The 22254-nt window shown below is 39.6% G+C and overlaps 1 protein-coding gene across 3 annotated transcripts in view; it reads left to right on the top strand.

Annotated features, from left to right (window-relative positions):
* The window catches only part of spryd3 (SPRY domain containing 3), a 55632-nt gene extending 34004 nt beyond the window's left edge, over window positions 1–21628 (top strand). For 2 of the 3 annotated variants that reach the window (XM_018725603.1, XM_018725602.1), the window contains exons 7-11: window positions 12922–13071; window positions 16267–16324; window positions 18162–18281; window positions 18408–18547; window positions 19727–19861. In XM_018725603.1, coding sequence (XP_018581119.1) covers window positions 12922–13071; window positions 16267–16324; window positions 18162–18281; window positions 18408–18547; window positions 19727–19861 — 603 coding nt within the window. Of the gene's footprint in view, window positions 1–12921; window positions 13072–16266; window positions 16325–18161; window positions 18282–18407; window positions 18548–19726 lie in introns of all 3 variants that reach the window. The other variant, XM_018725601.2, reaches the window with a different exon arrangement.
* Window positions 21629–22254: the final 626 nt, after the last annotated feature.

The following is a 22254-nucleotide window of genomic DNA, read 5'->3' as shown; positions in this document are numbered from 1 at the left end:
ACAACGTGCACTCTGTGGTCCAGAATGATGAGTGAGAGATTGCAAGACGGTGGACCCGCTGTCTGCAGTTGGTGCTCTGCTGGAGACTGATCACTGTTTTTAGCTGTACGTCGACTTCAGTTTCAATAGCTAGTTTCTGTTTGTTAATATTTATGTTTGCTTGATTTTGAGGTCTGAACAAGAAGAAAGTTTTTGATTGAGACAAACTTTTCATTTCCTCAGTGAAATGAAAAATGAGCATGTTTGATACACAGTAAAGCTGTCTTCAGTTCATAAGGAATATAATCTTAAAAGACGACGTAAGACAAAACGTGCATCTACATTTTACGTATTTTAAAGATCTTTTTGTAAAGACAAAGTATCCACACTGAAAAGTTAACTTTGGAGAAAGCAATGGTTTTATGCAAGCATGTCCTTCATGTTGGAATCACTAGTCAAAGTAAACTGCAGTAACTGAAATTATTGCCAGGTAATAGAAACAGTTTTTGAACAGAGAATTTGTTACAAAATATTTTGAGGTGCTGAAATAATACATCCAGAGAAAAACATTTTGCTAAGGTAACCTTATAGTGACAGGCAGTGACTTGTCATATTGACCAGTTAGCCACTAGAATGAAAAATGTTCAAATTATTATTATTGTATTCAAATAATGAGAAAATTAGAGCTTACTGAAGCAGTTTATGTAATTAAAAAAAGTTGTATTGTACAATATAATAAAACAGTTTTCTACTTAGACATTTTAAGATTTAATACGTCACTGTGATTTTTACATGTGAATCCATTCACAGTACCATTTACACTATCGAACCCATGCACAATAATGATTGCGGCACTTGCCCCAAAAAAGGTTGGACACTCCTGTCTTAGCTGAAGTAGCAAGCCATACTAAAACAAAATTTGGGAAGCAGAATATTGTACATATTTTTTTGTCAGGCTTGTTGATTAATGTTGATATTGCAGTATTGGCTTAAATAACAGCACTAATAATGGACATATTAACATATTCATTGCATGACAATATCACTTTTTTTTTTTTTTTTTTTTAAATTCTACAAGATGAAATATATTTTGACCGGAGCTGGGCTACATTGAAGATTCTTCTGTCTGTTTAGCTGCTTTCTTTCCAAAAAGTAAAGACACTAAGTGCAGCAAATAAAGCGCATGCCTTGTCGCTTACCAAGGCTGCTACTTCTTTTCAACCTTGGCTCAGTTTTTCCACAACTCTTTTCTAAGATGGGTAAATCACTGTATAAAATACACAGATTGAGCCACACAGAGTGGGAGCAGGATTTGTGGAGAAAGTGTTTACACCCACCTGGATTAGTATAGTCAAACATATGATACGACAGAGGAATTTACTGTTTGTGCTTTTAAGAGACATAGTACTTATGTATTTATTTGCATAATATACGAGCTGTATCTGTTAAATACATACACGTCACTCAACTTCAGCCTCTCTGCCAGGAGTAACATGTTTCCAAGAATTTCACCAGGCTTTTCATTGAATTTCCGGTTATAGAGGTATTGTTATTGCCAGCTTTTGCACTGAAATTAAACATGTTTGTGATACATATCTTAGAGCTTCTTGTGCACTCATTAAGATCTAGCTTCGCATTTGCAATCCATATGATACATTTCTTCTGTTGATTATTTGCACTTTCACAAGAGAAGCACATTTGTATGTTCTTGTAACCTTTTCTGTGTACTGGTCTGCTGCTGTGTTTAGTTTTGCAACATCACACAGTAGTCAGTCTTGGAACTTATTGACTGTACTACATATAAATATCAAGCTTATTATCATTAATCTTAATCATTCAAGCCTGTGATTAACCTTTATTAATTATTGGTGATGGGTTTTTTTTTTTTCCCCCCCCCTCCCTCCTCTTGTGTAATTAACTGGTGTTATTGCCAGTTTCTGAAGTTCAGTTTTGGATAGGGTGCCTGAAATCTCTATGTGGACTGTTTTAAGATACAGATGCTCCTCAACTTACGATGGTTTGAGTTCCGATTTTTTTTCGACTTTATGATGGTAAGCTGGCGGTAGACATTCTGTATAAACCATAGTTCAGATTTAGATTCCTTCCCTTTTCATGGGCAAGCGATATGCGGTGCGATACTCTCTTGCAATGCTGGGGAGCGGCAGCGATCCACATCTCCCAGTCTGCCACACTGTAGTGTTTTGTGCATCCATAATGTCACAAACACTCATTTGTGTCTCCTGCTACTGTTGGGAAGAAGAAGAGGGCAAGTACTCTTGAGGCAAAACTCAAGATAACTGCCCAGCATGAGGCAGTAAGCCCGTAATGGCCATTGCACGTATGCTAGGCTATGATGTTCTGTAGGTTAGATGTATTAAATGCATTTTCAACTTACGATGGGTTTCGCGGAATGTAACCCCATTGTAAGTCGAGAACCACCTATAGTGTGGATTACAAGATGGTGGAGTGTGACCTTAGACATAGTATGGCCGTTCCCTGCAAATTTGATTGAATGAGTTTACACTCAACTTTCCAGAGAATGAAAAAGCCTACAGCTGAAAACTCAGTCCACCAACTTGGGTATAATTAAACCCAATTAATTTATTAAACCAAACTGGAAAAACCAGGAACTCGATATCTGAAATGATGTAACCACATAAACAAGTACCAGTAGAACTATGTAACCAGAACTCTTCTGGGGAGTTTTGCTGGCCTTCCATTAATGAAAGTAGCTGAAGAGTTTCAGTGGAGCTGGACTGTATTGAAATGAATGTAAAATGAGCTGATTTAGAGAAAAAATGGCTTCATTCTGAGAGCGTTCCTCTCCATAAACATGAGTCTGGAATTGCAAAAACTGTTTGGTTCAGGCTTTGTTGTGGTGGAATGTCCTCCCCCTCTTGCTCAGAACTGCTGATTCTTTTTCCACATTTAAAAAGGGTCTTAAAACTCACCTTTTCCAGACTTACTTCGCCCATGATCTCTTAAGTTCACGTAAGCTGTAAATGTTCATGCACTATAACTTTAAGGTCATTCCCGGATAATCTTTTACGCAGCTACCCCTGTAATGTAACACAAATGTTTACATGCATCTCCAAAAAAAAAAATACTAGGAAGGTGATCAGGAATCATAGTTATTCTGATAAAGTTTTATGCAGCTACTCATGTGATGAACATTACTTCATATGGTGGAACGAAACTAACCGCATTTAGATGCAGACGCTTGATAAAATGTGTGCATTACATTACCAGGAAGAAAGTATTTTCTCTGAAATGTGTCGTTTTGGAGAAAAGCGTCTGCCGAATGAATAAATGTTAATGTAACTTGTTACGTTAAGTACACATTATCAATTTTGGCATGCCCTTTGATTGTCACATATATGTAGAGAAAAGGAGCTGTGGTAAAGTACCTGACGGGTTCTTGACGCTTGATGAGTTTGTTGTGGTTGCTGGTGGCTTGTCAGCACAGTCCAGCAAAATGCATGAGTCAGACCGTAGCGATGGGTCCGTCTTCCGGACCAGTGCGTCACGCTGCAGGCTCTGCCTCTGTCATAACTTGTTCCCTTTCATTTTCTCACTCCCTCACCTCACCCCAAAGTTCTTTTTAGCCATTCTGTTTTTCCTAGCAGTTTATGAATGGGGTGGCATTTTCACTGTTATGAGTCAGATGGATATACCTGGGATAGATGTTAGGTTCTTTTCTTGTTTCAATGAGCCACTCCAGATACAAAAAGGAGCAGCTGGGATGCCTCAAGCCAAGCAGCCTGCAGCCTACCATCCTTTCTTGGCCACCTTCCTTCCCTTTTGCTATTCTCACGTCATTGGCACACCTAGTACTAGTCAGGATACTTTTCACATTCTGGTAACATCCTTCTATGAACAGAGCTTTTCTCCTAATGTCTCCTAGCCCAGTTGCATGGAGATGGAAAACAGAAAGAGCAGAATGGTGCTCTTTCCAGTTTTGCTAGGTAAAATTTGTAGCTGTTAAGAAGAATGCATAATTTTACACTTGTCAGATGGTTCTGGTTTGTTTTGATGTCCCTGCACCACATAAAAGAAAGCACTATGAGGATTGACTGTTATCCTATTTGTCACCCCCACTTCAGGCAAGCAATAGGATGTTTTTTAAGGTAATTAAAAAAGTGTAGTCTTTAATAAGTAGATGTTGCATAATATCGGATTTTACATTTGCAACCGGTTCTTCTTACCTTCATCTGAGTCAGTCTGTGGTGTTTTCTGATGCATTGTAGCACGTCCTTGGCCTGCTGGTATCACAGGAAAAACGGGCTTTTGAGAACATCTAAATGAGATCAGTTCTCCATATAATCCCATGGGCTGACCAGTATATTGATATTCAGTCAAGCCTAATGTATCCCCTTTGTGTTTCTCTATAACTCCACTGAGTACATTTTCTAATATTTTTTTGCCCAACTTTCTGCTTGACAAGCTGTTAGGTCTCTGCTAAAGTACAATTAATGCAAACCACTGCATTTAAATTGCTCCAATTTTAACCCAGTTTCTGAGAATTTGCTTTTACAAGTGAAATTTGATTTACTTACCCCACAATTACAAGAAACAGCTTTACATTTAAGTTAATGGTAATTTACTCCAAGGTTAATGAGAATTTGAGCTACAAAAAAAAAAAAAAAAAAAAAAAACTATTTCATTCTGATGCAGAGGTATAGACTGCCTGCCGGAAACATCGGAGCCCCCACGGAAGCATCTGCCTTAGAGTATCGTAAGCCATTTCTAAGTGAGACTTAGACTGATCTCACGTTGCCTTTATTTTTTTAATAGCGTACCTGTGGTTTTTAAGTCATTGTGATTATAATTTTCTACTAAATGATAATTTACCTAGTAACTGACTCAGGCAGGATATAAGCATAAAGTAAGAAAAGTTCCTTGGTAAGTTGTATTAAACTAATAACCGGCACTATATAGTGGACTGTTTATTCTTGGTTCTATAATAACATTACAGTGTTATTCCAATATTTAGGTGCTCTGGAACAAGGTGAATTTTTTTTTTGTGCTCAGGAACATATACATTTTTAAATTTTATGTTTAAGTTAATAGTAATTTAGTCCAAGGTTAATGAGAATTTGAGCTACAATTTGCAGAAACCCATGAGCCTTGTATAGTAATATAATTTAAAGCTGAATACACAACTGGTGGAAAGAAAAAAAAAAAAAAAAAAAAAAAAAACAATTTTTCCTCTTTCAGAGATTTGATGCAACCCAGAGGCTTGCAAAGTAAAAAATGTTGAGTAAAATGGCAAATTCTGCTCATCAACTTGACTGCTGAGAAAATAATGATCATGCTGCTATGTCAGTTTTTGATATTTCATAATTGTTTAGATATGAGCATTTTCTGTCATTTAATATGTGGTAATGTTTGGGTCTCGACCACATTGTTTATGATGGCAAGTGCTGCTCTTCATGAGTGCAGAAGGACATCCCAACTGCTAACCACATGTCACTGGTATACTGTAATAAATCTTAGTATCTGCTCTTTTTACCTTTGGATTGCCCAAAAACAATTGGCAGTGATGGGCCAGAGGTTCCTGTGACACCCATAAGTAGTTGTCCTTCCCCCCCCTTTTCTCCAAGGTGTGGCAATTTGGAGAAACCGTACAGTTTAATTCCAGTCCTCCTTTGTGATAAAGTTTTCCAAGACTATTTGACATTTATTCATTTACCAGATGCTTTTCTCCAAAGTGACCTACAGTGAACACAGTGCAGTATTTAGCGGACACCTTTTCACCCAAGGTGACTTACAATGCTAGGTGCACTGTAATACATTACCTACAGTGAATCGCATCTATACATAAAAGCAACACACTCACTCTCACGATGGACAATTTAGTGTCCCACACATGACCATGGGAAGAACAAGCAAGCTTCAGACAGACTGAGTGGTGCTCAAATCCATGTCCTCTCAACAACAGCGTTATCTGCGTCACGTCTGTGCTGCCAAGCTATTAATTCAGGTATCATTGTAATTTCGTTCTGTTGGTGGCATGTACAGATGTTGAAAACTTTTACAAACTACATTCTTTTTAAAGCCGGAAAAAAAAACAAATTAAATATAGGGTTCTAAAATTATTATTCAGTTATATTTTTGTCCAGGTTTGTGGTGGTTGCTTTTTGGAAGTCTAGGAAATTTAGTGAAACTTTTGAGAAAATCTTCATTATTATTTGTTCACAACTTTTTATCTTTGTAATCATGTCAAATTTATGCCTCACTGAGTCATAGCTTTTTAGCTAGGTTCTACAGAAAAGTTGTTGAACATTTATTTGTTTTACAAAAGTTTTTTTTTTTTTTTTTTTGGTAACGTTTCTGCCACTGTTTTTCCCAGAATTTTTCCCCCAAGATTTAACTTAGGATAGAGGGCCGAAACCACTCCTTGATTTATGAGTTTGTCCAACCAGAGGCCATAAATCCACTTGTTGACAACTGTGATGTGGCACAACTTATTCCTTGCAGCAGTCTCTTCTGCACCTTCCTGTCATACATGTCATGTGCCATTCTTTTGAAATTAAAATCTTCAGCACCCAACAGAACAGAGCAGTAGGTTTTAGTAGTAATAATATACACAAGGAAGCCTGTAAATTTACATTTATTTAGCAGATGCTTTTCTCCAAAGCAACTTCCAGTGAACTCTATGTAGTGTTATGAGCCCACACACCTTATTCACCAAGGTGACTTACACTGCTAGATACACTACTTACACTGGGTCACTCATCCATACATCAGGGAACACACTCTCTCTGTGTCACTCACACACTATGGGGGAACCTGAACAGTATGTCTTTGGGAGGAAACCCACGCAGACACAGGGAGAACATGCAAACTCCGCACAGACTGAGCGGGGATCAAACCCACGTTCTCTCGCACCACCCAGGCGCTGTGAGACAGCAGCACTACTCACTGTGCCTCCCACATTTACAAGATTCAGCTAAATGTAGACTAAATTTACAAGATGCTGAATATTTGATCTTTTAACTTACAAACTTAAGTCAACTTACTTTCAAAGTAACAAACTTTTTTGCTGATACAAATGTTTCACCTAATGGACGGATGCATATCAGTTGTAGGAAGCGTTGCCTTAAACTTTTCCAAAGAGTGGGGAAAGTGTAAAAGATGCAAGAGAAAGGTGAACAAGTTGTAGATCATCCTCTGCCTTCTGTGTCTGCCAGTTTTGAGCTGTCAGTGCAGTGCTGCCTCTCTACAACCCTCCACTCCATGTACTACCTCCAGCTCTGAGGTGCTATAAAGTTGTCTACACTTCGAAGTAAATAACCTTGCATTGTTTTTTTTTTTTAAAAAATCTTTATTATTGTGCTTGTATTGCATAGTAGTAAATTGCATGGGATTTGTGGGATAGTGGAAGGGATGGCAGAGCTGCAGCTGAGCACTAACCCCCTGGTTGGGTTCTTTAATGGGCTTTCTTGCTTACGCCATATCATACAGGTAAATAGCCCTGCCAGAGAACTCTCAACATCCAGGAGTGTGCACAAAATGTTCCAGCTTATCAGAGGTCCCCCCATCTGTAATTTTCTCAATGGGAGAAACAGCCTAAATAACCCCGCCATCAGCTTCCACTCTGCGGACTTGTCTGGGTTGCTGACTTTTATGTTGTTTTTTTTTTTTGTTTACCAGACACTTTTCTCCAAAGTGATATACAGTTTATGAATAAACAAAACTGTATTTCACCAACATGAGATATACTGTGGCCCACTTTGTCACCTTTGACTTACAAACTCTCTCTCCTAGGTATCTGTAATTTCTGCTGTGTCTAGAAGCATTTTAGTAAGGTGCAAAAAGTAACACTACTCTGGTAGCAGATATTGTACAGTACTAGTTTTAGAGAAAGATTTGTAGCCAAAAAGTAGTCCTGCTTCACTGTTCTTGAACAGAGCACTTAACCTAAGAGCCTTGCCAAAGCAGCAAAATAATAATGCTCTACAAAGTGGTAGCAGACCAGCCACAATCTAGTTGCATTCAAAGTTTGTTTAATTGATCTAGTTTTGAAATATGACTATATGATAGCATGTATTTTTAAAATTCTTTATCTTCTGTGAAGATTTTGCAAAAAAAAAAAAAAGGTTGAACTTCTTATATTTTACATCAAGTATGCTCACAGTGTCAGAAATGCAGGTTAAGGTCATTCAAGGATCAATGCTTTAAATGTGGACTTTTTTTCTTCCCTGTGGTGCGCATGTTGATTCCCGCATATAATGATAGTTAGGCAACTTCTGGGCAACAACATCCCTGAAGTTGTTAAAACAATTAGTCTATTAACAGGTGGTGACAACTTCCACATGCCCAGAGACTGACGAAAGCAGGTGTTGAAATAATTCTGTGTGGGATTTGTTTTTGGATTTATGACAAAATTGTACTGTCAGTTTCCTTGAATTGCTTCACTTACAGCAATGAGCATTCATGCTGTAATGTGTGATAATCATAGGGTTTGGAATGTTGATATCCTGGATAGTTTTTTTTTTTTTTTTCCCCCCCCCTCTCTCTCCTTGTTTCATCCTCTGGAAATTATTTATCTCAGAACTGTTACAAGACATTCAGAGCATTGCTGTCCTTTGTAAGTAAGAATTGCGTATACCGTAGATCATCAATAATGTGTTTGTGGATTTCGTGACTATAGAATGGGTATGAAAATAAGTAGGAGAAATCAAGAGTGATTGTCATTTAAAAAAAAAAACTGGCATGCACCGTAAACACTAGATCAATGAACACCTACTATAATTCCACTTTGCTCCTTAAATTGAGAGGATACTACCTGTGTATGATGTGCTTTTTATAATTGTTTAAAAATTGTCATTACACTGCCACTTCAGTCAATATTGTAAATAGACACATTCAGAAGACAAAAAAAAAAAAAAACAAAAAGACAAGTGTTTCATGCTTTTGGGTATTTGTAAGCCTGGATTGGATGTAAAAATCAGTCATGCTTGCTTTAGCCTAATTTGGCAATTGGAACCAAATTAGATCAGTATTGGTTTTTTCACTAATGAGTAACAGGTTGTTTTCCCCTGGGCTCAGATGAAAGTTGAATTCTGTGTGAACAGTAGGAGACCTGGGCCCTCCCTGTGGCCTCTGTGCAGCAGAAATGCTTAGAGAATATCAAGGAAAGCATCATGGATAGTACACCTGTTGCCTGGGCAGCAGGGCAACAAAACACTCCTATCCTCACAATTTACCTGCCTACCCCCCAAACATTCACACCCATGATGAGGATCAGCGAGGGAGGGAAAGCGAGAGAGAAAGACGGAAGGATCTGTCAACACCCCTACAGAAGCATGAAGAGGGCTGCTGCGGGCACAGGCCAAATCAACAGTCTCTCTCCATTACTCAGCATCAGGGAGGCAGGAAGGTGTGATTAGGTGTAACCTCCTGCTCCTCAAAAGAGCTGCAGTTGTCCAGGCATGAAGGTTACACTGATGAAATGGAACGGGAAGAAAAATAAAGAGGAAAAGTTTTCCTTTAATTGAGCACTACAGCAGACAGCTACTTTGAGCTCAAGCCATTTAACTGCTGTGAGGAGTGGAAAGGGAAAGGGGAGTGGGTGACAGTTTGTCATACTGTAATAACATTTGCTTCCATTCTGTTTTCATATTGTACTTTTTTCTTGGCTCAGAAGAGGAGCTCAGCCGAACCTTTGGGCACACATCATGTGCAATTTCTTCCTTTCTGAGTATTCGCACAATATTAACATTTTTAGACAGATTGATGGATGTCTTTTTTCCATATATGACCTTTTTTCCCCATCTTACTCAAATTTCAACAAGTAGAGTGTGCCTTGCATTATCCCACTTATGTCTTAACTTGCTCATATTTGGGGGAAAAAGGGCCAATATCTGTTCATATTTAAATTTTGAAACAAGTCTGAAAATAGACAAACGTGATAAGATTCTTGCTGAGCATTGGGTGTTTCACTTGAACCTTATCTTATAAACACAGTTAGGAGTGGAAGTCTGTAACTCAGAGTTGTAAGTTCAACCACTTTGTCATACTGAAAAAAGTTTAATACATGGCATCAAAGGCAGAGTCTGTACCTGGCAAAAATGTGATTTTTACTAAGTGGCTTTCTCTGTACATTAATAATTGCAAATCTCAGAGTAAATTGTGCCATCTCCACTCTGCACATCTCACAGTCCTAGCAACAGGAAATCTTTCACAGTGACAGGAGCGCATGAACTGGGACTTGGTGGCCTCTGTGCTTTTAAGTAGGTGAGGAATATAGAAATTAGACCTGCTATCTAGCAGTCAAAAGGCCTGGATTCAAATCCCACTGTAGTAAAGGTACTTGCCCTGAATAAATGGAGTACAGATTACCCAGCTTTATAAATGCTGTCCTGAAATTCTGTTTGTGGGCTTAGATGTATGGATATTTCAATTTTTTCAGATTATATCAGCCTTCTTTTGCTTTCACCTTTCTGAAAGTTTTTTTTTTTTTTTTTTTTTTTTTTTTTTTAATGCTGCTCCTTTGTGTTAAATGAAGGGTCCTGGTCTTACTGTGTAGCCTGTGAAATCTATTTCTTTACTGCATTTATGTTTTTGAGATGTGTGACATGTGGCTCTCTTCCCTGGAAAACTAACAATATTTAGATAAAAGAAAAGCTGGAAACGAGGACTCATCTTGTGATTTTTAAAGTTAATGTAACTTTAACAGTATGTGATGATGGCTTTCAGTTAGTGGGAAAGCAACATGTGGTTCTTAAGAGTTTTTAGATTTTCTTCTACATTATGTCAAAGGAGTTTTTTTTTTTTTAATATATATATATATATATATATATATATATTTATATTCTTTGATTTTGTTATCCTTCTCTGAGAGATCTATTGGTGGAGCCGTAATAGTCTAGGAACCAGCCCGTAATGCCCAGTTAATTGTTTTTTCTATAGTTATCAGGATATGACACACACATCTCCAGTGTTTGAGAGTAGAGAGCTGAATTGTACGGCCATCAGATTTGTAATTGACGTGAACGATGATGCTGTTTTCCCAAGAGACAAGAGCTCCGGATACTTCTGCAGACATAGCAGCCCAAGGCTTCCTTGCGGGGTTACTCGTGGGGAACGTGTGCCTGAGCATGTCTGCTGTTTTGGTTAGAAAGGGGTCCTGGCATGAGAAAGGCTTTATTGTTGTCTAAACTGAAAAGTAGAAGATGAGCCAGATAGCCGGTTTGCCAGACATGTATTAAATACTTTGAAAGAATGCAAATTCTTCCCTCAGCTTTACTTCATAGCTGACAAATTTTCAAGGTCAGTACGTGCCTCAGTTGTTTCTGTTTTTTAGTATCTTTATCTTGGATAATGGCTAACCTATTTACACAGGACCCTATCTGTAAAAGAGTGCCAAGATTTTGTTTCCAACTCATTATGTAAGTGCATTTCTGTTGTCTGTCTGAGCTCTTGAAATTTGACTATTTGCGCCTTAGCCAGCTCTTGTCTGCACATCCCTAGCGTGAAAGGAGGAATAGTACCACTTGATAAACTTGAGTTCGTATGACTGGCAGCTGTGACGACATGCATACATGGGCACTTGACCATTGAGTAAACAAATTGTTCTGGTTGACATTTGTCATTTTGTTTCGAAAAACAAACGTTCAGATTTAAGTATCAGGTCACTATGACCTCTGTTCTAAAAAGAACAGAGGACACTAATTCAGTTTACTATGCTTTTCCACCTCATTTACCATTGCCAAAAGTGGTGCAGTACTGTATATAGAGTGGCAGTATGTCATTTTTGCTACCATCTGAGTTTGAGATTACAGCTGGTCAAAAAAACAAACTACTGGTTAATTTGATCAGCCACATGCATTGCACATGGCCTCTGCTCTTAAAAGGGAGAACCAATTTAACCATTAATAGGCAGTTTTAGCCTTTTAATCATTTAATTGAAGGACACTGACTCGTTAAAGTGACATCAGTTCCAATTAGTGGAAACTATCTTCTCATAATTAGAAATTGAGTTTTAAAATTCATAAAGCACACATTGTTATAGTAACATGTTTTAACAGGACTGCAACCCAACATTGACTCAAGCTAAACATAACTCACAAAGAATACACACACACACACACACACACACACAAACAAACAAACCAAACAAACAAAATGTCTATAACCGCTCGTCCCAAGCGGGAGCCTGACCCGGCAACACTGGGTGCAAGGCTAGAGGGGGATGGGGCACACCCAGGTAGGACACCAGTCCTCCGCAAGGTACCCCAAACAGGACTCGAACCCCAGACTATCGAGCAGGCCCTGGCCAAACCCGTTGTACCTCTGCACACCCCCCCACATAAAGAATACAATCCCAGCAAATGTGGAGCTGGTTAATGAGTTTGTTCCTGAAGAGCATGAGTGATGGTGTAGTCAACATGCCAGCCAACTGGTTCCAACAGTTTTTAACTAAGTAAGGGAAAGATCCTATCAGATCATAAGAGTATGAAGTGTGGAAACCACTGGGCAGCAAATACTAGAAGAGTAACAGGTGCCGGGGCTGAACAATGGTTAACGCGATAAGTGAAGGCCACAGTATTGAATTTAATAGATGCTGTAGCTAAGAGATGGTTCGACTATAAGTCAAAGAGTAGAGAGAACCAGGGACACAATAGGGTTCTCATTATTTTAGAGTGGTGGTGTGTGTGATTCAGGGATAGAGCCTTGCCCTGGGCAAGCAGTTAAGTGCTACCGATGTACTTCATTGACCATGTGTCAGACTCGTGCTTCTCCTGTAGCATGTGAGAATTCTCTAAATCACCAATGTCTACAGTATGCTTTGCGTGTGATGCTAGATGAGTTATGTTGTATTATTTGAGATTCAAAGACATTTCTTTTGCTATTTACCATCATAGATGCCAAGTTCATGACTGGATCTATATGAGTTGGCTGATGAATGATGATGTCTGTGTATTTGTCCCCTAGGTGCTGGAGTACACAGGAAAGGGGAAAAGCATCATGGACGTGGGCCTGGCTCAAGCTCGGCAGTCTCTCAGCACAAGAAGCCACTACTTTGAGGTGGAGATTGTAGACCCTGGAGAGAAGTGTTATATCGCCCTTGGCTTGGCACGCAGGGTTAGTGTATTTTCATCTTCTTCATCCTCAGCTTTTTTATTGTAGTTATGGATTGTGAAATCCTTGTAAAGAATCTGTTAAGAATCCAGCCATTAGCTGAATAAGGATTCACTACACATGCAGATGATGGGTTTAACAGCAAATAGTGTGACTTTTTTCTTACTACTAATGGAAGACAGTTTCATCCCTTGCACTCTGATGATAGGTGAAACCAATTCTTCAAATTGTGAAATGAGGCTGAGAAATTGCACCTGAGCGTGTACTATGTTTTCTAAAGCCATCAGTTTACATACACATGCATTCATTTCGCCGACTCTTTCCTTCAAAGCGATGGACATCTCACAGAAAATACAATGAGACTGAAATGGCTTTACTTTGTGTATAGACAGCCAGATTGAAGAATGAACTTAGACTATTCATTAACATTGAATTTCACCTTCAACACATCTGTGACATATGTTGCAATATAGTAGATATAGATTATGTGCTAACCCCAGCAAAAGACCTCAAGGATTCATGACTGCTCAGGCTCTGAGAGCCTTAGCCCTTCAGATGAAACAGGATTCAGTTTAGCTTCCAGGCTCCTGTTGTTGAAAAAGCTGAAGGCATGGCTAATCTTTCCCACATGTCTGAGCGTACAAGTAAGCCGGCACTTTGTACCGTCATGCATTTGTACAGTTCAGTGACTACAATTGTTTATTCCTTATGGATTACTGAAGCTTGGTGGCTCACAAATGAGGTACAGTGAATTTCACCTCAGTTGTTAGTTGTCGGTCATGCGATTGAACTGAATTGCACCCCTGGTAGAATTGCTTCCAGACTATCAGTCACATACAGAAAACAAACCTGTCTTTCGGGGCCATTGACATAATAGGTTCCTCACGCCGCCACAAACTTTTACAATCCAGTTATCATTGGGAACAGTTAGGCAGGTGTATGTGAATGTGTGTTAGTTACTGTATAGCTGGAACTGATATTGTTGAGAAGACACTGCTCAGCCATTGCTTTGGGAGAGTTGTCTTCCTTGTGTGCGGTGGAAGTGAGAGCCCATCAACATGTATCAGGAACAGAGAGGAGTTCTGCTCAGCTGTCTGTGTGCAGTAGTGCAAGGCCTTGCCTCTTGTCAGTGTAGGCTTCCTCTGCTCCTTTGCTGATCTCCAGCCCTTCCGATATCCTTCCAGTGCTGTGGGTTCCACTTCAGTATGAGTTGTTCAACTTCTGTAGTGTGGTCTTTGAATGTTTTGTTTCTTTGGGTGCATGGATTATTTCATCCAGTGAAACGTTACAACACTTTCGAACAGTCATGCTTTATCAGCGGTTGAGTTGTTTTAATGGAAGTGCACATTGTGGGCCTGAGGGCCTTCATAGTTTTATCTTGTGTCAGCGTACTTCTCGTAAGAGATTGACCGTAGGATGTCACGTACAGTGTGTTAGTCATTGTGATGCCATTGTGATCTGCTGAAAGTCTGTATACCTGGATGCTGAAATGCTAGATGTGCTTCCCACATAGTAAAAAAAAAAAAAAAGCACAGCTTTGAACCATCTGATCTGATGCTTAAGTGGAAAGAAAGGCCAAATTTGGGGTTACTTTACAATGTTCTGACTTCTGTGAAAATAAGCATCTTCATTATTAGGTGACAACCACTTTGTTTTTTTTTGTTTTTTTTTTTTTTTAATACATTCAATTTTCAGTTGTTTCTCCAGTAGATATTTTATCTATGGTACATTCATCAGTACATGTACCAATTTTGTAAATAATAATGGTAACCATGTGCTGATACTACAGACATAACCACAAGTAGCATGTTATAGTTCCGTTTTATTAAAACTTGATATGCTGTTATTTTGTTGGGTTCACTGTCAGTTATTTGTTGGTACATTGTCCTCACAGCACCTCTTTTAGAACTGGGTGAGATGTGCAGAGCAGTGCATTAAAGAACAATGATTTCATGTATTGTTTTGAAAGAAACTTGCTGGTTGTAAATCCATAGGTGTTTTCACTGCAGAGGTTCAACCCCAAACGACTCCTAATTAGACTAACATAATATATGAATAGAGCTTTCAACCAGGTGTTGATCTCAGCTAAATTCCGTCTGGCAGAAAAAAAAAAACAAAACATTGAATACGTCACTTTTGGGACAGGTATAGAGAATACCAGGGCTTGTGGTTAAATTGAAAAGTGCAAACTTGGCTTGTGTTTGTGTTTTGGTCATTATTTTTAATTTTTTCCCATCTTTCATGCCTATAAAAGTTCTTCAGTGAGTTAGATAAGTGTTCTGTAGAACTTTCAAATGATCTAGAATAATGGTGTCATTTTCCTCACAGTTTCCACTGTTTCCTTTTTAGGTACCTTCATGTAGGCGTCTTAATTTATATCGATAATTAGTTACAAAGGCAGCACAAAGAAGTGATTGGCTTTGTTTTCGGCAGCTGATCATGTGCAGTGCATACACTGTTAAAGATCTTGGTGAACACCCCCCCTCTGTGGTTTGGCAATGGTGATCACTGAGACCCAAGAAGACAAGTTTAAGCCACTTCTTTTTTTGAATTAAAGGAGAGGTTTGTAGTCTTGTTTGAAAGCTGCAATTGTTTCTGCTGATGGTTTACTAGTGTGACTTCTGGGATGAATAAAAAAGAAACACTTTTCTGGTAATTAAAACTGAGTCACTCTGATTATATCAAATGTTGGCCCTTCTCGTCTTTATGTTGGCAGGGAGCACCAGTGTTCTTTGTTGTACTATAAGCAGAGGGAGAGAAAAAGACTTCCTGAACCCCAGACATCAGTAGCCCCTCTTCCCTTTGCCTACCTGTCTGTGTCTTAAATGGAGAAGAGATTTTGGTTAAGGGGGTAGCATGTTCACTACATAGTAGGGACACTCAGTTGACCTCTGCGAGACTCTTCAGCCCTGTTCACTGTGCACTGATACAGCAAAATTTATCTTGGCACAAGTAGGCAAAAGACGTTCATTTCCTTTCATTTGCTAGCATCAGGATTGAACTGCTGGTTAATTGTCTACATTTGCAAATGATGAGAGAGCTTTGCTGCTCTGTAACCGTTTGGGTCTTAGTCCAAAAGGACAAGCTGACAAAAGTGATACAGTGACAGCAAGAAAAATTAATGTCTCAGTGGGCATGAATAATTCATGAGTGACCAAGTTGTGTTTTTTTTAACCGGGTCTCTGTCTTGCTCTGCAGGACTACCCCAAGAACAGACACCCTGGGTGGAGCCGGGGATCTGTGGCCTACCATGCAGGTGAGTCAGGTCTCATCACAATGGTTTCCAGTATTTCACAGTGCATCACTCTGTATCACACTGAATCATACCATTTTTGTGAATACTTCCATTGACTTGCTTAGCAAAGCCTGTGAACTTTAAAACCTGAAATGGTTTGTAGCAAGATACAAATATTACAACACACACTACCTGAAGAGGTTCACCTGCCTTTCTGTGCCTTTGTCTTGAGTCCGCATACATTGGGCTAAAGAACAATGCACTGCTGTACCTCAATAATTTCTTCTCAGCGCAGTCTGCCTTGGGTCCTGGTGTTTTGGGTCTCCTGTGGCATGTTCAGTTCACCATCAGGCTGAAGGGTGGCTGTGTGTTGACATGCTAGCGCACAGTATCTCTGTGCAGACATGTTGGAACGGGTCACCTGTGGGCAGATGGCACTGATCATAGAGTAATTTATTGTCTTTATTGTTTTCACCTTGCTTGGTTTGTGGTAATGGGGTGTGGGGCTTGTTCAGGGGCACTGATTGATATGGAGCTGCGAGTTAGACACATACACAGGGAAATCATAGTTTTTAAAAGAAAAAGGAGAAAAATGGATACAAAAGTTTATTTGCATTGAGCTTTTTTAGCAGCATTGCATTGATAAATCAGTTAAAAACAAGCACTGATGTAAAGAAACTGAACAATATTAAAAAAGATAATTGGATCATTGTCAGTGGTGTTTTGTATAGTGATAACATTCTGCAGGTTTTTTCCCTTCTGACATTCGGAACATCACAACCCCCCTTTTTTGTCAAAGCAGCACGATTTACATCATCTGTTACTGCCTTCTTCACACATGGATCTTCTGGATCCTGTTAGTGTGGATTCCTTGACCGCGTATCTCAACCCAACCATGGTGGTGAGCGAGACACAGCTCATTGATACCCTTCCAGAGATCTCCATGGATGATTAGTACAACTTCTTATTACTGACTTCTAGGCAATGTGCGTATGCTCATACTGTAGATGTGTGAGAGGATCATGGTGGGTTTGCTTCTGATCACCTTTTCTTTGAAGGGTTGTTTTTTACTTCCTTGGGTGTGTGTGGTGCACACCCTGCTGACCCATAGCTTAGGGAAAGCCAGTAGTGTCCAACATAAATGCTTTTATTCTCATAAATGCTCCTTATCAGGGAGGTTCTGTATTAAAGAGCCTTTGATGGAGTTCTTGTATGTTTAGGTTACCATTTAGCTCTGCCCTGTCAAACCTCACAGCACACTTCCCTTGAAAGAGGCTAGTATTCAGTTGTCTTAACTGTTTTTATGTCAGTTTTCTGAGGAGACTCCCTTCCTTACCAGGTATTTTGTTTCCGACTGGTTTCCGTGATGGAGGAGCACTGAGACATCTAGTTGCTCTATCTATAATAAATCATGTCTTCAGTTTGTCCACCTTTGTTCTGTCCTTTTGTCCATGCACAGAAACATGTCAGTGTGTTTTGCTTTGTTTTTCTTATGGAGTATCTAGGACTAAGACAATTTACATTTGCTCATTTAACTGGTGCTTTTCTCCAGAGCTACTTACCATTACTTATCCATTTCTGCAGCTGTGTAATTTTACTGGAGCAATTCAGGGTAAGCACCTTGCTCAAGGGTACTACACCTGGGATTCGAACCTGTAACCTTTGGGCCCAAAAGCAGCAGCTCTAACCACTGTGTTAAGCCAAAGCACTCTACAGCTGTACCGAATGTCAATTTTGTGAGATTTGTGACACTTGCCTGCATCCGAATGTTCCAGCAACATGTTTCTGAAGCCTTTAGTTACTTCAGCCAAAGGGGAGTTTGGCACTCAGGTCTTCACACCACCTCTTCTCCACTCAGATGACGGGAAGATTTTCCATGGCAGTGGAGTTGGGGATCCTTTCGGCCCCCGCTGTTTCGAGGGTGATGTCATGGGCTGTGGGATCATGTTTCCTCGGGATTACATTCTGAACAGTGAAGGTGAATAACTGAAGAATATTTGAGCAAATTCAATTTTTGAGAAAATGTACTCGCTCTGTGCATTTTAACTCCTCACATACTGCTTTGTGACACTTCATTCTTTGTGCATGGGCTGTGTCTCTATAGATGACAGCGATGATGGGGAAAACGTAGAGGTGCAACCCAAGCAGAGAAGAGTCCAGAATGTGCTGTATTTTAATGATGAAGATGAGGAAGAGGAGGATGGCGAGGAGATGGAGCAGGAGCATGAGGGCAGGAAAGTCATGGTGAGCGGTTCTCTCTCTTCTCCTCGCACAGCCATGTGTCTTCACAGCGCAGCACTGACCATGCCAAAGGTTTCATGGCCGCAGACTACTTCTTTGCAAAGTCACAAGTTATAGACGAGCAAAGTGGCAGAGATTTGTGTAAAGTTGTGTTGTCTCAGCCCTGTAGTTGCCCCAGTGTTTTGGAGCTGCTTGTCCATGCTCGTAATGCATTCACCAACTTTATGACCTTCTGGGATTTTCTCTTTTGATGGTTAAACTATTTCATAATTCCTATAGTGCACTGGTTCTTGGATGTAACTTGTCTTGACAGCTGTATGGTCAAAATGAGAAGGTGATGTTGTTAGCCAGTCATCTATGGAGAATCTTAATTTGTAGCTGGAAAAAGTAACCTCTGATTTGTAGCCAAGGCCTTAGACACTGGTTATATTTGTTTGACGCAACTGAGCTTGATGTTGTATGTTGCCGTAGTGCAACTCTTCACCAGCTAGTGGTGCAAATAAAATTTCTGCTGAGGATTTATTAGCATGTTTACATTAGAGGGAGCCACTTCATCAGTAACCAAAACAAAGTATTGTTGCTGGACAGTGCTGAAAGCTCTATAGTAACAGAAACAAGCATTAACCAAGGATTATGTAATTGTCAAAACAACAAATTTTTACAGAAATGAAATAACCAAGTTGATTTAATCTAACATTTTCTGTTCACTGTGCCTTCTACTGGTGAGACACTCGGAGATTAGAGCTGTACCTGGGATCCACAAATACATGTGCTCTACAGAAGTATCAATTACGTTGTTTTAGAATTTTGGGCTTCTTACTGCTTGTGATTTAACAGGCTTCCCAAAACAGGTAAATTGGCTGTCGAGCAATGTGTGCTACTGCATCCCCCCCCCCGCCCCCCCAACATCAAATGTCCTTTGCCATTACTGCTATTTTAAAAATGAGAAGAAATTCAAATTAAATTCAATTTTCAGGTTAAATATCCAAATCATGTTATAGAACAGTATCAGTTTACAAAAACAAAATTTAAATGTTTTGGAGGCACATCTCTGAATAATATGAGAACCAATACGTGTCACCTTAAGTTATTAATAAGTGCAAATAGATCTTGGTGGAGACATTTTCTCCTCTGTCTCTTTGGGAGACTTGCTGGCAAATGACGCGCAATGTCTCTGCTCAGGTTTTCTTCACCCGAAACGGAAAGATCATCGGCAAGCGGGAGGTGGTGGTGCCCCCTGGGGGATTCTACCCAACCATCGGTATGCTCAGCAGTGGGGAGAAGGTGAAGGTTGACCTCCACCCTCTGAGTGGTTAAGGAGTGGTGGGCCATGAAAGCATTTCCAGGGGAAGGACCTGAAGCAGAACAAGACACGCCGTTCAACAACTCCGCTCTGAGCGAAGAGATGAAGAGAGCAGGAACTCGCTGTACTTCTACCCTTGAAACCTGTGACCTCCGCTTATCACGCATAGCTTTCAGTCACTTAAAACGGTCAGTTTCCATACTGGACCCCCCACTTGCTCAGTGCAATGTAATGCTTTCAGTATAAAGCAAAGAGATGTTGTCTGCCTAGTATGGGACATTTATGGTTTTGTAAGACTGCTTATCTTAAATATCTAAAACTTCTGTTGGTTCAGCTAGCAGGAAAGTCCTCTGATGTGCCCTTGGTGAACAATTTATGCCAAGTTGTTTTGCAGAGACTGTATTAACACCTGTGGCCACTAGGGGTTCCCATTTCTCCAAGATGCTCTCCAAGGTCGTTCTTTTACTTGAGGTATTTAATGATGGACTTGGTGGTGACACTTTAAAATTCATGTAGTGCTGATCAGATTTAACTTACTTTCTTTGGTGACTTATGCATAAATAGGTAAAATATATTAATGATTAAATTATTAGTATATAAATAAATATAAACTATAGAAATCAATCTATTTTTGTTATTACAGATACTATAACCCTGATTCAAGGATATCGCTGTGGTGAACAGCACATAGATCCTCATGCATATTCTAATCATGATGATGTGGAAAAGACCTCTAAGGTGAATTGAGTGGGCAGACATTTGTTGTTAGCCACAGATGTCATTTACATTTTCTGTACCAACTCACTGCTATTGATTAATGGAGGACAAAAGTTATTATTGGGTTGTATGTAGCCTCCCAGTGTGCTATTGATCTGCTAAATGGGAATAACACATGTGCATATTATATGAGAAAGGAAACTGAGTCTCCCTTCTCCACCTTTTCTGTTCTCAGGAATAGAGGGGTCAGTTCATAAACTTTGTTAGCCATGCTGCTGCCTCCTTAGCTAAATTTGAGACTGCAGTAGAAAATGAACATGCAGCCTTGTAAAACTTGTCATGTAGTTACATGTAGGCATATAAATGATAGGAAAACTTTTGCTAATGCTAACTATGCACAAATTACAGGAAGTGCTGAATAACTGGGCTGCACTGAGGTCAGTGCTGGAGGTGCTGCTCAGTCGCTGGGTTGCAGGCTTGGTCAAGTGAAAGCTGGATCAAGCACAGATCCCAGCCACAGCATGTGTCCAGGTGTTCCTTTGTCTGAGAGTCCCATCTCGCTGTGATTTTAGAGCACCTCACAGGCCTCATACAGGAAACAGTATAGCAGCATGAAATATACATGTATGTCATTTTGAGCAGATATCCTGTGATCGAAGCACTGTCAAATAATTGAGACAAAAAATCGGTTTTTTGATTCTGGTCTTGTTCATAGTTCGTTTAACTCACGTATTTACTACATTAGCCAGCACTTTAGTTGTCTGGTCTTCTCTGAGAACCAGGATGGGATATTTTTAGTGCCACCAACTCAAAGAAAAAAATGGTTTAAGGGGTTAGGTTATACACAGCTTCTTTTAAAATCTTTTTATTCTGTACAAGTTTTTGGAGACATTTCTGTAACCAGTAACTAAGTGAAGCTGGCACAGTCAAGCTGTTATGCCATGACTTCATTATTTAGTTGTGTTGATTATTATCAGTGTTGGAGAAATACTGTACATCAGCACCACAGTTCAATACATTGTGTCAGGAGATTGGGTGTCTTTTTTTTTTTTTTTTTTTTTTTTTTAACATAGGAACGTGTCACTAGGCACGTTCTTCTGGCACCTTTTAGTTTGGGGGGAGGAAAGTTGGTTGACAGGTTTGTCAACTACAGCAGCCATATAATGCTGCTGCACATTGCATCATTGATTTTAAAATGCATCTCCCATCTATCTTTTAGGTTATATGAAACATGTTTATCTGGGGTGTGCGACTAGTTTCATAATGAATACATAAGGTGCCTTCTTGTATTGTTAACGTTTATTTTAACGTGGCATGAGATGTTTAGTGTTGCCCCCCACCCGTTCTCTGGGTGTCATGTTTAAACTGTTGACGGATACACTGCATGTTGAAGGGACTTCCTCACTGTTGTTTGCTGTAGGAATATCATTTTACTGTACAAGTATAAAGCAAGGATATCAGGCTCAGTGCCCTTCACCTGACCTAAACCCAGTGTACAAGTGAAATGGCTATAACTTGGACGAAGGGGCTTGTCAAAAGGAAATGACCTCCAAATGCTACCTGCAGCATGCAGATTTCCTCTTTTGAGAACAAGAGATGTTTGTGTACCTAAAATAAAGATGGCTATTTACATATACTTATGTCTTCATTTCAGTCTTGTTAAATACTGCTTAACATTTCTCTGTGTTCA

The sequence above is a fragment of the Scleropages formosus genome, chromosome 22 (assembly GCF_900964775.1).
Source record: "Scleropages formosus chromosome 22, fSclFor1.1, whole genome shotgun sequence".
Taxonomy (NCBI): Eukaryota; Metazoa; Chordata; class Actinopteri; order Osteoglossiformes; family Osteoglossidae; genus Scleropages; species Scleropages formosus.
Note: the sequence above shows the minus strand (reverse complement) of the source record. Positions and strands in the feature narration are given on the sequence as shown.